We start from the raw sequence: 14,589 nt of genomic DNA, 5'->3' as shown, positions 1-14,589 counted from the left end.
GCTTGTGCTTCTGAACGTTAGAGCGTTAACACTGGCTGTGCTAATATGGCTGTAGACGGTGTGCTCTAGGATGTTGAGGACTATTTAGAAATTCTCTAATACCTCATATTGCTATCACCGCCCCTCCAGGTGAGGACAGGAGGTTAACGCAAGCATCCCCTACAGAAAAACGAAAAAAACTTCCGGGTGTGTGTGACTTTTTTTCCTCGTTCTTGATTTTGCTTCACAACTTTTTAATTAGTCCAGTTTTCAGCTTGTAACGTTTAAATATGCGGAGCTGACGGCAGGGGAAAAAGCAGAAGCCCGGAAGAAGAAAAAGCAGAGTTTCTTTTAAAGCTGTGAAGGTAAAAACTGTCTGCAGTGTCTCGAATGGGCGCTGTCTGTTTCTGTTTAACTTATTTGATGTCAAGAGGGACTTAAACACGCTTTAATCCGCCTTTAACGCGTATAAACTGATGTAAAAACTGGATTTAGTTACTTTGTCATGTGTGAAAATACTTAAGAAGTTTCTTGCAAAACCTTAAAAAAACTCTACTTGTATGAGGCTTTTAACTTCCAGCTCGATGTAGCAATAAACTGGAAACTGAGTGAATAAGAATACAGCAGGAAGCTTTTACTACACATACAGGCTATTACTAAGATTAATGTCGTAAAATGATGCAGAAATTCATTCTCTTTTTCTGTTTGTTTGTTTGCTTTTTACCTAATCATTGTTAGTTTAGGTTTCCTCTCCATTTTTAACCTGCAAACTTCTCACTAATCCAGCTGCAGAAAATCTTTAGAATTAAATAATAAAAATTACGAAGAACTAAAAAAGATGTAAACAAAGCACCTAGGCATTTGGTGTGTGTGTGTGTGTGTGTGTGTGTGTGTGTGTGTGTGTGTGTGTGTGTGTGTGTTTTAATACAGTTTTAATTGATTTCTTTATTTTATTATATTAGTGTCATTGTTATTTTTTTTATTGAAGCTTTCATTATTAAAAATGTAAACATTTTTAAGTAAAGCATATGAAGTTGTGCGGTAAATGGGTAAATATGACTACATTTTATTCATTCTAATTTTTAATTAACTCTAATTGTTTCATGAATTTCTTTTTCAAGGTTTTGTAAAACTTAAAATGAATTTAAAAATAATGTATATGCGTAACAGTAGTTTAAACAAAAATGTTTTAAATTTCTGGCTTTTATTTGGCTCTACTCTGAGCAACAAAAATGATAATTTTGTGTTCACCGACTTGTTGGTGGAAGTAAAGCATATTTCCCTTTTAATAAGCAGAAGTTTAGATTAGCTTAATTTTTCCTGTTGCATTGTTTATTTTTTAAATGCGGCCTTTTATATCACGTTTGCATAATAACTTTGTCTGGATCATTTCTGCCTTGTGATGTTACACGTGAGGTCAAAGGTCACCGTTTACCTGCTGATCTGTCTTATCGCACACTTATAATGAGAGGTTTGTACTTTAAGTAAAGTTAAGTAAAGTTTAACTTTATTACCTGTGTTACAGTGGCTATTACTTGTCCATGTCATAAGAGTGCTTCACTGACTCACAGGCCCCGTAAATGGCAAACACGTCCCAGCTCGTGAGTGATTCATGCAGCTTTTGGGTAAAGTTGTTCAGTCAGCGTGTGTTTAAACTCCCTCTGTAATGTTGTCAGTCTGTTTTAAGATGGCACGAGGTTTGTTTTGCAGGATGCAGGGTGTGTTTAAAGCATTTGGAAGTCAGATAAGCCTTCATTTGCGGACTTTCATTTTTTTAGAGCTGTGCACTTCTGTGACCAATAGGTGGCGTTAGATTCTAGACTGAAAGAGATGCTGATCCTGTTTGTGCTTTTATTCTATCATGTTTTCCTTTAACTAAAGTAATCTTAGAAGCAAGTCTCACACTACATGGCATTTATTTTGACTGTTATTTTAAAGCAATATTGAATATATAAGCAATACATACACAAATTTTGTTTAAGGGGCCACCCAGGCATAAAAACCAGTCATATTCACACTGGCTTAAACAAAAGGTGTACAGTTGCATCACGTCAGTGTTGTCCTGGTTAAACATCCAAAGATAGTTTGACTTTAAAAGAGTTCACTTACTTTTTTTTGTTTATTTTATGGAACACGGTGAATAACAGCATTGTTACTGATAATAATAATTAATCAATAGTCAAGTAATAGTCAGGTGTAGCTTAGCTTCTATTAAAGAGCTCATTCTAATAAAAACAGGTGGTGAAATGATTGGGTAGAAACACCACTCTGAAAAAGTTTTCATAACAATCACGTGAACAAGTTTTTTAACAGCACAGATGATTGTTTTCTGTTTGTCTAGTAAAAGAGGAGCGAGGGAGGAAGAGGAGGATGGCCGTGGTGGAGCAGAGAGGAAGTGTCACCGTGGCGTCCGCTGTCACAGAGGAAGAAATTCCTCCAAAGGTGAGCCTGTTCGATGGCACGAGCAATAAGAGTTTAGTAGGACCTGCTTTTTGTGAAGAAGGGGGGAAATATTGTTGCGCAGATGATGGTAGGAGGCAGAAACATGGACATGTGTATATATACATGCAGATAATGGCACATAATGCTGGATCTGAAAATTTTAGTAGATGCCTTTTAACAGAGGATTTCACTGAATTTAAATATAATTAGAATAGAAAAAAAGACAAGTTTAGAGACAAAATTGGTTAAGATGATGGAGGACAAACAGTGAGTGTAAAGGCTGTATTGTGAGGTCTTGTTGGGAGAGCGATGGCAATTTGAAGTGGCACTAACATATCACATCACTATCAAAAAAAAAGTGTTAGGGAGATGAATGTTAACAAGCCTTCTTCAGGTTCCCCCAAAGAGGCATTTTCAGACTCGTACTTGTACTAGCTGGATCTTGTTGACCAATTTGTCCTTTTTGTATTGAGCTGAACTGAACAGCGAGTGAGTCAGGGCTTTTAAAAAGTACAGAAAATACGCTGCTGTTAACAGAAGGTATGTGCTTGATTTAAAACCCATAACAAACAAGAGCTTTGTGCTGAAAATGAAAGGAAAGAAGTAGAAAATTATAAGTGTTTCATAATCATTGGAAAAAAGTGTTCAGTTTATCAACCAACCCATCAACTCATGTAAGCTGTAGCCATCCTGAATAACTGATTGTACTCGTCTTTAACAGGGCAGGCTGTGGTTTAAAGACCACGCCCCAATGCTGCTGGTTTCCAGTAGAGTAAACATCAGCTCATTTGTATAATCCACAAACAGCACTGTGGACGCTTTTCATTGGAACTAAAAAAAGTCCAGTGTACAAACTAGCACGTTCTACTTTAAAGCCCTCAATGAAAATACTGGAAAATCTTAAACGACCAGTAAAAGTTTCATGTGAAGGACAACAAACGACATGCCGTTGCTCCTGCCGCCGCTCAGCAGCAAAGCATCAGAGCGATGTGTAGATTTAAAACAGACCTGTGGTTAGTGCACTTGTTTTTACATGTAATGCATGTGGCTGTGCAACCTGGCGGGCAGATTCTGTAATCTTATTAGCTGCTGCCATGACAACAAAGGCAAACTGGTGCGATGAACATTCACAGTGAGCAGATGAATCAGTGATTCGAAGACCGTTGTTGTGGTTAATATTAAGTGTGTGACAGCGGGAGGCAGGAGTGGTGCTCCTTGCATCTACATGTAGTTGCTTTTTGTAAACTGGAACGTGTCAGCTGCTGCTCGTGAATATCCAGCAGCTTGTTGTTTTGCTTTTTTGTTTTCACGACCGGTGACTGACTGAAATAAAACAATGGTTCTTTTATCATGCTTTCAGTGGTCACATGAGAAGGTTGACGCCACACACGTTACACTTTAATACGAGTAAACTTGTGAAACCTTTTCTTTACATTCCACTAAAAATGAACCTTTGCTAGACAGACCTCAGGGTTTATGCGTGTGTGGAAAAAATGTAGGCTGTAGAGCACAATTAAAAAATACAATTTTGCAAAGCGTCTGAGTAAAAGCTTACATTACACATAAGTGTTCAAACATACGGTCTTACATTCTCTCCTGCATACACACAAACACAAGAATAATGGGAGAAAGATTCATCTATAAAACTCTGTTCTCAGCAGTCGTTTACAGTAAGCCACAACCTCAGCCGACCTGATGGGCTGAGGAAGGTGGTCCAAAGCGTGATCACCTCGCAGACTGTGGTCAGATTATCAGAGAAAGTGACTGATGTTATAAGGTATCAGATGGGGACATGTGGGGCTTTATATCTTTTTAACAAAGTTTTAAATGAATTCTGAATTTCACTGGAAGCCGGTGAAGGAAAGCAAGAATAGGTGTGATATGTGAGCCAGAGGGCTGAGAGATGCACGTGAATTAGTTCGAATAATCAAGGTGGAAGAAAATGAAAGCGTTTACTGAAAGTTGGATATTATTGGATGACAGTAAAGGTTTGATTTTATTTATTTTTATGCTGGATTTCAAATTGTAATGCTGATTTAAAGAAAACAGTGAGGTTCTTAGCAGATGAGCTGATGTTGTTGGTGAGGGGGGCTGATGTGATGTTACCTCATTTGAGATGTTATGAGGGCCAAACACAAACGTTTCTTCTATTGCCACAGCTAAATAAATGAAAAGAACACAGAAGTCCCAAAAATGGTGGATCCTCCATTTCACTCAAACCTGGAATACAAACTTGTTGGATGGTCTGTACCATACAACAATCCATGCATCACATAAATCCATTCTCCACAAAAAAACCACCATTAACATGGTCAGGAGGTCCAGTTCAGTGACTAAGAGATGATGGATTACCACAGCTCTGTATCTGGAAACTTGTCAAAGTGACTGCACTCCTAACATTATGCCTTAGAGGTTTCCAAATGGATGATTTATAAAAACATGAGTCTTTGTGCAGTTATGATGGAGGAACCATCCTTAGAGGCCAAAACAGCTTTTTATTTGCAAACATGTTTATTTTGGATATAAAGTTGGGGAGCACTTTGGAGCCAACCTCAGGTGAACATTTTGTGCTTCAGTCCCAGTGGTTGTTGTGCTGGTTAATCATATTCATTCCACATTAAACTGTCTCTTTAATCTCTCATTTTCTTTCCATGTATAAATTAGTTAGATTAATTTGATGACAACACTGTAAAATATATTAACTAGATTGATGGTTTGAGTTGTTGTCTAAAAACAACATAGAACCTGGTGGGTCACCAGTCATGGAAACTTTGATGGCTCAAGCCACCTGTGAAACCTCAGATTTGAAAATCTGCTGTTCGATTCAAATGTTATACACATAAATGGAGACCATTGGTAGCACCAGAGTTCTTCAGGAATAAACATTAAACATGGTGAAAAGAATAAATGAAATGCCTCCATCCATCCATCCATCCATCTTCACTTATCCAATTCAGTGTCATGTGTTAACTTTATTTACCAAACATTGGTAGAAACTACTACAGACTCCATTAGTAAAAGAAGGAAAGTATTGAAGAAAAGGTATGAACCATTGAACCCAGATCTCTTCACAGCTTAAATCACAAAAAATAACTTCATGTCTGGCCTATAGTTAATAGATAGAGAGGATATCTATAGTGGACTGATAAGTGGAGAAACAGTTTCTCGATAAACCTCTGTTATTGGACCTTTAATAACTCGCCACAGAAATCCGGACCCTTACAGTCACATATAAGCTCCTCTAACCTTTGGAAAAATCCAAGGTGGGCACTGAGAGGCTTGATTTGCGTCACTGTGTGCCTCGCTGTCACTTCAATGTGGCACGAAACCTTTGAGCTAATTTCCTGCAGCACAGTGAGCCGTGTGTGTGTGTGTGTGTGTGTGTGTGTGTGTGTGTGTGTGTGTGTGTGTGTGTGTGTGTGTGTGTGTGTGTGTGTGTGTGTGTGTGTGTGTGTGTGTGTCAGTGTGTGTCAGTGTGTGTCAGTGTGTCAGTGTGTCATTATTCCATTAGAAAACATATGTAAGATATGCTTACTGGGTACAGTAACTTAGAATCTACACCCTGGCACTTTGTCAAAATTAGGAGACCACACTAAACGACTGCCCCTTGTATGTTAGTCAGTTGCCTCTGTTTTGGCAGATAAGGGTGACCAGTGTGAAATTAGTCAAAAGAAATGCTTTACTTTCCAGGGGTGGCATGTCTGTAGCTCACTGGATAATTATTTAATCGTGCAGTTTATAGCAAACCTACTGAAAAGTTTCAATTAATTGATTTTTTTGTAGCTAATTATGAGCTGTGTCATTTCCTTTCGTTGCTGTTGGGTGCTACTGGTTAATGGAGATTGTTAGAAGTGACAACACTGGGCCTTTGGCTTAAGCTAGTCTATGGGGTAAGGTGCATGTTATTCATAGACATGCCAAAACCTCGCATCAAGGAGGTGATCGATTGCTAGCAAAAACAATTGTTTGAAACTGCTTGATTTGCATTAATTTGCGAGTATAACTGAGACCAGTCTAACCCCACAGACCAGTCAAAATTTGAATTTTGAGAAGGTCAAAGAGATCTGCAAGTAACTTTTAGATACAACAAGCTGCTTGGGCACATCATGTCCTCAGTAGACCGTATAATGATAGAAGCCGTTAATTAAACAGTGATGTTTTTTACAGGAAGCAAACGGTAATGGCAGCCACGCCAGCAACGATGTTACTGCCCCCACAGCTGAGACCACTCCAGATGTTCCAGAGGAACAGAAGCAGAGCAAAGGTAAAGAAGTGAAGGACTTACAGCTGAACACCACCCACCTCTAATGCCAGTGGTGTAGGATATTCCAGTCCATTGGTAGACTATAATTTGGCCCGTTTATTCAAGTACCTTGCATAAAGTTTTAATGTACTTTTATTGTGCTTTGTACTCCATCTCACGTATTTTAAATCTTTAGTTACTATTATTTAGCGTTTTTTAAATACAACTCTCCCAATAAATTGGGAAGAAATATTATTAGACATAAATGTACCCAGCACAGTACAGGTAATTCAAATCCTCTCTAGCTACAATATTAAAGTGATATACATGTTGCCCAGTCAATAATAATAATCATCCAGTAATGTAATGTATATGATTCCACGTACAGAATATTTTTACTTGAGGTATTTTAAGGATATTTTGATGCTCATCTTTGTCCACTAGAGGGCGCTCCAGAGTGTGAAAACTGCAGCAAAGTCATTAGACTCCTGTTGCATCCAATCAAATGCACTGTTATTGCTGCTGATACAAGCATCACTATACTGAAGTGTAACTGTACGCACATTTGAAGTGTTTTCATAGAGAAGTGCAATATTATTTATGTGTCTGTCCAAAAAGTTAACATTTTAATAACTTTAACAGCTTTTGTAGATCCAGTCTGATCCATACATTTTAATAGTTGAAAGAGATTATTGAAATATTATGATTACTTCTTTTTCTTTGTCAAATTTTTGACCCCAACTCCAGGTTTCTCACTCACACCTGAGATACCCCAAGGTGTGGTGATTCAAGGTAACAACAGCAACCCTGCCAGCGAGAAGTTCAGAAGAGTTCGCAACTGGAGCATCACCAAATATAAGGTTGGAGGATTTTGACTAGACTTCCTGTTACTGTACTTTGGTGCCAGATATAATCATTTACTATCGATCTGGTCTCCCCACAGTATACCAGGCAGGCTCTTTCGGAGAAGCTTGGCCGTGGGTCTCGTACCGTGGATCTGGACCTGGAGCCCCGCCTCGAGCTGCTCAAAGACGACCGACAGCGCTATGAAAATATGACCAGTCTGGCTCAGACGCTTGCCAGTCAGCTCTCTCAGCTCACAGTTACCCAGAAGAACCTCGGGGATGCCTTCACAGAACTCAGCGTCAAAACCCCAACTCTGCACGTAAGTATTGGGGATACAAGCTGCTACTTTAAGTCTACCTGCTAATGCTAACAGGATTACATACAGTAACCTTTGATGTATTTAGAATTACTAGATCCAGTGCTGGTGACATGCTGAACTCTAAGTTTCTTTGTCCAAAGATTATGTATAAAAATCCCCAAGTTATGCTGTAAAAACACAATCTCCTGATTGTTTACTGTTTTTGGTCGTCATATTGATTGTGACTTGCTGAAATATTTTCCCGAATGATAGATGTCAACACTCAGGTATAACTTCCACATTAGTGCCAATAAAGGAGTAAAAGTCGAAATCTGCTAGTTTACCTGCTAGTGCAGACAGATTGTTTGGTTCCCCACCACAGACAGTATGAAAGACCTCACTAATTAAATAATATTAATGATAATAATAATTAAATAGTGAAATCCTGTGAAGCCCAGATCTGAGAGCTTTCGTCATTAAATATCTTGGTATCTTGAAACCAAATGTAACGAGAGAGCTGTGACTTCCAAATATTCACTGGCTACATAACTAGCGTGAGCTAGCGTTATTCACTGTGGGCACTTGGAAGAAGCACAAACGTCACATAAATTAGATTTTCAGAGTCCTTCACACTGAAATCTCTCAAGCTGTTACAGGGAGAGTCAGACAAGCTTTACAGCATTTTAAGAAATTGGTGATAAAAAGGCTTTAATATATGGAAAAAGCTACACAGAGTCCATGTAAACCTTAAGAAATCTTTAAGAAATGTTTTGATATCTTGTCCAGTCATAAACTGGAATCCAGAGGACGATATCGCCATTAAAGATCTCGGGTTCAAATGATTTGCCATTTTTCTGATTGTAAACTAACCTAACAGATGATTCAGGTTCATTTAACCAGCTATAGTTCCCATTGATGTGGCTTTTATGTCTCTATGCGTCATGCTTACCTTACATTTTCTTTGTAATATAAATACCAGCTGGAGTTTGGCATAAATGCAGACGCTCAGAGGTTTCTCTCCAAGAGCGGCGAAACGCTGACGGAAGCCATCAACGCCTTCACATCTGACATGAACACACTGGTGAACAAAACCATTGAAGACACAATGATCAATGCTAAGCAGTATGAGACTGTCAGGTGGGTTAAAAAGCACACTTCCTTTTTCCCTTTCTCAATAAATTCATGTGCTGTGACAGTGACTCTGCAATCAAACTAACATCCAACCAGAAAGAAGCAGGGAGGTTAATCTCTGCACCCACGCAGCAGGAAATTGAGATCAAATGAGAGATGCCTAACCACTACAACACAACAGGGAGCTTCAGTGCACACATCCGTGTCAATTTCCTGTCTTCCAGGATCGAGTATGATGCGTTCCGAGTCGATCTGGAGGAGCTGAACATGGGCCCCCGTGATGCTGTCACCGTGCCCAAACTGGAGCAGGCCCAGAAAGACTTCCAGACTCAGAGGGAGAAGTACGAGAAGATCCGAGACGACCTGTCAGTCAAAGTCAAGCTGCTGGAGGGGAACAAGGTGACATTATTGGATTGATCTTTACCTTGTGCATCTGAAGTTAGGGAATAAAAATGGAGGTGACGACGTATGACTGAAACCATGTGACAAGTGAAATAGTTTTTAGCATCTTTTAAGGTTTCTCATCGTTTCCATGCATTTTTTTCCCCAAATTATTCGACTATAAAATATTCTGTCACATTAAGCCATATTTTGTTGATATGACTACTTTTTATTAGGAGATGATGATAATAATAATGTTTATATAATAAAAACAGTTGATCAGGTTTTCCCCAGTAAAATACTCTTATTTAAATGACAATACGATGCTAAAACAAAGCGATGTGCACCGTTTTTATACCTGGTACAACAAATTCCCAATCCAGTGTCACTGTTATAGTTTAGGGTTTTAGCTAACTTTCTAATCTGCAGTGTTTCTAAGTTGGAATAACAATAACTTAAATAACCACATGTGAATTGAGTAAAATTATTGTAGTGTCATCTAACGCAGTTAATAAAAAAGTGTTATTTTTTTCTTTCCTATGCAGGTCAAAGTCCTCCGTAATCAGCTGTGGATGCTCCACGGCGCCTTTGCAGCTCACAGCTTGTCCTGTCAGAATTTCCTGGAGAAAAACATCCAAGAGGCCGGAGAACATCTCAACAACGTCAGCACCGATGTCCCCTCCTTCCTGGAAGAAAGTTGACACAGCAAAGCAACAACCAATAGAGCTGTAAGGCAGAATCAGAGGGAGTCAGAGGAACATTTGGCATTCATGGATTCTCCGTGAGAAAAGTTTGGGAGTACTCAGCTAGAAATGTTTAATGTGATTAATTCATTTATACCAGAGTGGAATTTAATTTGTTAGATTTGGGATGAATTTCCAGCCTCACAAAGAGCTCTGGAAACAAAGTTGAGTGTTCGCTACAGAAAATTGGGAGTTAGCAAAAATAATTTATTTGGGATGTAGAAAGGGTTTCATGGGTTCTGGTGTAACTCATGGAGGTCTGGAAAGGCCTTGAAAAGGTCTCAAAATGTGAGTCTGTAATAAGTCTTAAAAATAATTCTGATTTAAGAGAAATATCATCTCTCATTCATTCAGTAAAATGCATTTATTCATAGACATACAAACATTTGCACTCTCCTGGGTTTCTTACCTCTGTTTCAGTGTGTTGGGGAGTAAATCCATCTAATCCTCCAGGAGTCAGTAAGCCTTTCTTTGAACTTCCAAAATCCTCAGCCACTGCAGTCACAAGCTCACAGCTCCCGAAAGTGCCTCAACACCACTGCTGGAAAACAGTTTCATAGTCAAAAAAGGCTGCTACAGTTCTCTTGTCTCTACCAGCAACATTAAGCAAATTAAATCTGAGTGTCAAATATCTGCAGATATCAGCAGAATCTAACTGGTGTGAAAATATCAGCTAATTGTTTTGGGTTGTTTTTGTCATTTTCAACTTCTGTTGATGCTGAAACCTAAACCTAAAACAAGTCAGTAACCTTTGGATTTGATGTGCGTATTTGTATATCGATAAAAACCAAAATGCCAAACTCAAATCCAGCAACTGGTTACGTGTGATTCAGATTTTGTGTTTTATTTATTTTGACTGCTGAAGAATGGCCACCTCCAAATGTAGCTATCACAGTATCACTGTTCTTGGCTGGTTGTCACTTTCTTCTATGGTTTACATCACAAGCAACTCTGTCACCTCTAAAGGTCAGTCACAACAAAACAGTGATCGTGATGTCGATAGTGAGCGTTGGTTGTCAGTATGCCAGAGATTTAGGTTTAAACCCCTGGTCTGATTGGCTGTTGGTCATGTTCTTCGCTTGTTCACGGTGCAAAAACATGTTGGTCCAATGGTTGGCTAATAGCCAAAAATGTTGGCGTTTATCTAGTATGTTAGCACTGCTTGTTGTTTAATACCAATCTTTCAGGCTTCACCAGTAAAAAGGTTTTCCTTTTTATTTTGGACGTTCACATTAAGAGTTGCACATTAATAAAAGTTGTAGAGTTTTAAATAAATAAAACAGGCACTGTTTTTTTCCAGTAGGATTCATCTTGCTGTGTGTTGGTCATAATACATTGTTTGTTTTTTTTTAGAGAAAGACAGACTTTTAGGGAACATTTGAGCAAAGTGTTTAATGGGTAAAGCTGTAAGAAAAGTTTTACTATATGTCGACCATGGTGCCTTATAAGTATAGAAATGTTGGCTAAAAACAACTTTCCAGCAATATTTAACCATCAGCCAAATATTAGAGTTGAACTAACACTCCTATTAATGTACAGGTTCCTGCACACTTCTGTTTTATTATTTTCATCTGTAAGCTACACAACCAAATAAAGACTAATGAAACCAGTTAAGTTCCAGGTTTAGGCTGTTTACTTTCTGAGCTCAAGAAATTTTTTTTGGTGAGGAAAGGTCAGCTGAAGTTAGCCTTTTCGGGGGCGACTCGGGAGCCAATGCACTACTTTTATATTCGTAGATATGCATTATTTGAGGATGATGAACACATTTGCTACCTTGTTGTTTTTGTATTTTCCCAAATGAAACCAAAAATTTGGGGACTCTTCCATTGATGGACAAAAAAGCAGATGAAATGGTAAAATTGTGTTGAAATAATATTGGGGGGGTTGATTTGCTGGTGCCTGTTCCTGTTATTTTGTCCATCTACCATATTTTCTTGCGCACTTTGCACTCTATCCAAACCATAGTCTGCCATATGCATTACTCATAAGATTGTAGTAATCTTCATTGAATGACTCCCTTATGTTATGTTGGCATGTATGAATACTCTTATGTTTGTGTCTGTATACCTCAACAAGACCAAATATGCAATGACTGTAAGATGCAGTGCAATAATGTCCCAACGACCTTCTTGCATGTAAATGTGTAAACTGCCAGTGACTTGAGTTCCCCTTTCCTGATGTATCTGTGACTTTAAAGGGAATTTCCACTGGGTGTAAACTGATACTCCTGTGATGTGTTTGGTGACCAAAATCACTTTCAGGCTCGACATCTTTAAGAAATGGTTTGGTTTGACTTTAGATTGTTAGAGGAAACCTTGCAACATTGTGATTGTTTTAAATTATATTTTGAGCTTGAATCCACACTTTTGATCCAAGCTCATTACTTCTTGTTTGTGTGTGGTGAATATATTGATTGACTGCTAATTTATTTTTCGACAAATTAAAAAAAGAGTAGTTTGAAAAGTAATCTTATCTCAAGGTCGTTTACTAGATTATTTTTCTTGAGCTTTCAGTTGCATTTGGAGAACACCTTAATATTAGCTTAAAGAGAGGTTTCTGGGATTGCGCAGTCATCAGTTGTAGGAAATCTGCAAGACAAAGTTGAAAGCTAAGGAGAAAATCTAATAAGATGACCTTGAATTTGTTTTTGTGGGTTTGTATTTGATGTGTATTTTTTTTTTTTTTCTTTCATTAAGTCAGATGGTGGTTACACCCAACTTGCCAAATCTAATATGTCTAGAAAAGATAAGCCACAGTCTTTGAATTGACTGAATTGAGTTGACTTTGTCTGCTTGTTTTTTTATTGAAGCAGAAAGAGTTTGGGGTTTTCACCAGGCAAATGAAAGTTTGGGGATTTTTCCACCAACACCACCACAGTTTGTTGTCAACTGGCTTTGTTTCAGCAGTTTGATTATCAGTTAGCTTTTTCTCAGGATTTTACCCACAGGGCTAAAGTAAAACTGAAAGTGAAAATACAAATTTTGCTTTTTATTCAACGTGAAGAAAAAGGACCAACATGTATGTAGACACAAGGCAAAATTATTTTACTCTGTATGTGTTAATAAACCTATGAAATAAAATCGATGAGTGTACAAATATGATAGATTTTGTTCATGAATTTCTGGCTTGATTTTGACAGTTTGACTCTGTAATCATTTCAGATTTTACTCAGATTCATCAAATCTTTTCATTTTAGTTTCACAAATTCCCGGTCAGATTTTGGGTGTTTTCCACTGCCAGGTGCTTTGGTTTTTCTTTCCTTTGCCAAAGTATGTTTTCTTGTTGTTGTTTTTTTTTTATTTTATCCTCACAGACTGAAAAGTATTTTCGGTGGCTGGCTATCATCAGGTGAAATCAGTTACAAAGAGTGACTTGATTTCTAGTAAATTTCTGCAGCCAGCTGTAGTTTTATGGAAGATACCAGCTTGACCACTGTACAAACCCTGCCCCTTTACTCTCTGAGCTGTAGTCAAACTTGAAAAAGTGCAACACAATACTGCTACGACTAGCACATATTAAAAGTTTCAAAGTTAACTTTGAAGTAGCACAATTTACATCATGCTCTTCACCACTTACTACGCTTTGGCAAGCAGTTTGCAAGTGTTTGCAGACAAGTCAGCAGCTTCCATGCAAACTGCTGTTGACTTTGGCAACCTGCTAGCTCCTAAAGCAATCACAAGGAGGTTTTTGTTGCAGTAACCGACACCTAATGACTCCAAGCAACCATTCATTAACCGGTTGGAGAATACACATTTGTTTTCCTTCACAGCCAGAAGTTGCCAGAGGGTCGCTGAAAGATCAATGCACGATCTGATATCGTCGTGTTGGTGTTCTTCCCAGATCAACATAGTAAATGTTGTTCCAGGATCAACATTGCAAGTGACCAATCAGAATGTTGTGACGTCATACTTTTGCGACTTCGGGAAAAACTGCCGTAAAACAAAAAACTGTACTTAAGCTGCGAGAAACCGCCTCTGTCCGCCGATCAACGGGCCCTGACCCTTTAATAAACGCTAAGCAGAATTGATATTGTCCTTGCAACATTGGAATTTCATAAATGCACGAATGGCTTGGCGCGCCAAAGAATAACGTCACAACAATGTGATTGGTCACTTGCAATGTTGATCCTGGAACAACGTTTACTATGTTGTTCCAGGAAGAACACCCACGCGACGATATCAGATCATCCAAGATGCACAGGCCTATATGGGGACTGAGATGGTGACCATAGTAAACATCAGCAAGTTAGTCAAAGGAGCTTGCAAAGAAAAGCGTCAGGACTTCTTTAAGTTACTTGAAGACTTTTCACCTCTCATCCGAGAAGCTTCTTCAGTTCTAAGGTCAAATGGTGGAGAGTCCCAGATATAAACCTAGTGGGAGTATCCCCCCACAGAGGGACAAAAGGACCCCCTGATGATCCTCTAATCGCCTGAGCCAAGGTGTGAAACTGGGTGTGGGTCCCAATCAGCCAGGGTTTCGGGTGTGTTCATTGTGAAACCTGGCCCCATCTTATCATGCGAATTCCT

The 14,589-nt window shown here is 38.6% G+C and overlaps 1 protein-coding gene across 1 annotated transcript; it reads left to right on the top strand.

Annotated features, from left to right (window-relative positions):
* The first annotated feature begins 40 nt into the window (after nt 1-40).
* On the top strand, nt 41-13,164 carry LOC120715730 (arfaptin-1-like). The gene is made up of 8 exons (XM_040002824.1): nt 41-344; nt 2,321-2,421; nt 6,589-6,685; nt 7,412-7,524; nt 7,608-7,829; nt 8,788-8,945; nt 9,164-9,338; nt 9,866-13,164. The coding sequence occupies exons 2-8, from the start codon at nt 2,350-2,352 to the stop codon at nt 10,019-10,021; spliced, it is 993 nt and encodes a 330-aa protein (XP_039858758.1). The 5' UTR covers nt 41-344; nt 2,321-2,349; the 3' UTR covers nt 10,022-13,164.
* Nucleotides 13,165-14,589: the final 1,425 nt, after the last annotated feature.

This window comes from Simochromis diagramma, unplaced genomic scaffold (genome assembly GCF_900408965.1).
Source record: "Simochromis diagramma unplaced genomic scaffold, fSimDia1.1 OVJJ01000457.1, whole genome shotgun sequence".
NCBI classification, from domain to species: Eukaryota; Metazoa; Chordata; class Actinopteri; order Cichliformes; family Cichlidae; genus Simochromis; species Simochromis diagramma.
Note: the sequence above shows the minus strand (reverse complement) of the source record. Positions and strands in the feature narration are given on the sequence as shown.

Coding starts and splice junctions, on each gene's coding strand:
- LOC120715730 (XM_040002824.1), top strand. CDS start 2,350: ATGGCCGTGGTGGAGCAGAGAGGAAGTGTCACCGTGGCGTCCGCTGTC. Junction 7,525..7,607: donor GGAGCATCACCAAATATAAG/GTTGGAGGATTT, acceptor GTCTCCCCACAG/TATACCAGGCAGGCTCTTTC. Junction 8,946..9,163: donor AAGCAGTATGAGACTGTCAG/GTGGGTTAAAAA, acceptor CCTGTCTTCCAG/GATCGAGTATGATGCGTTCC.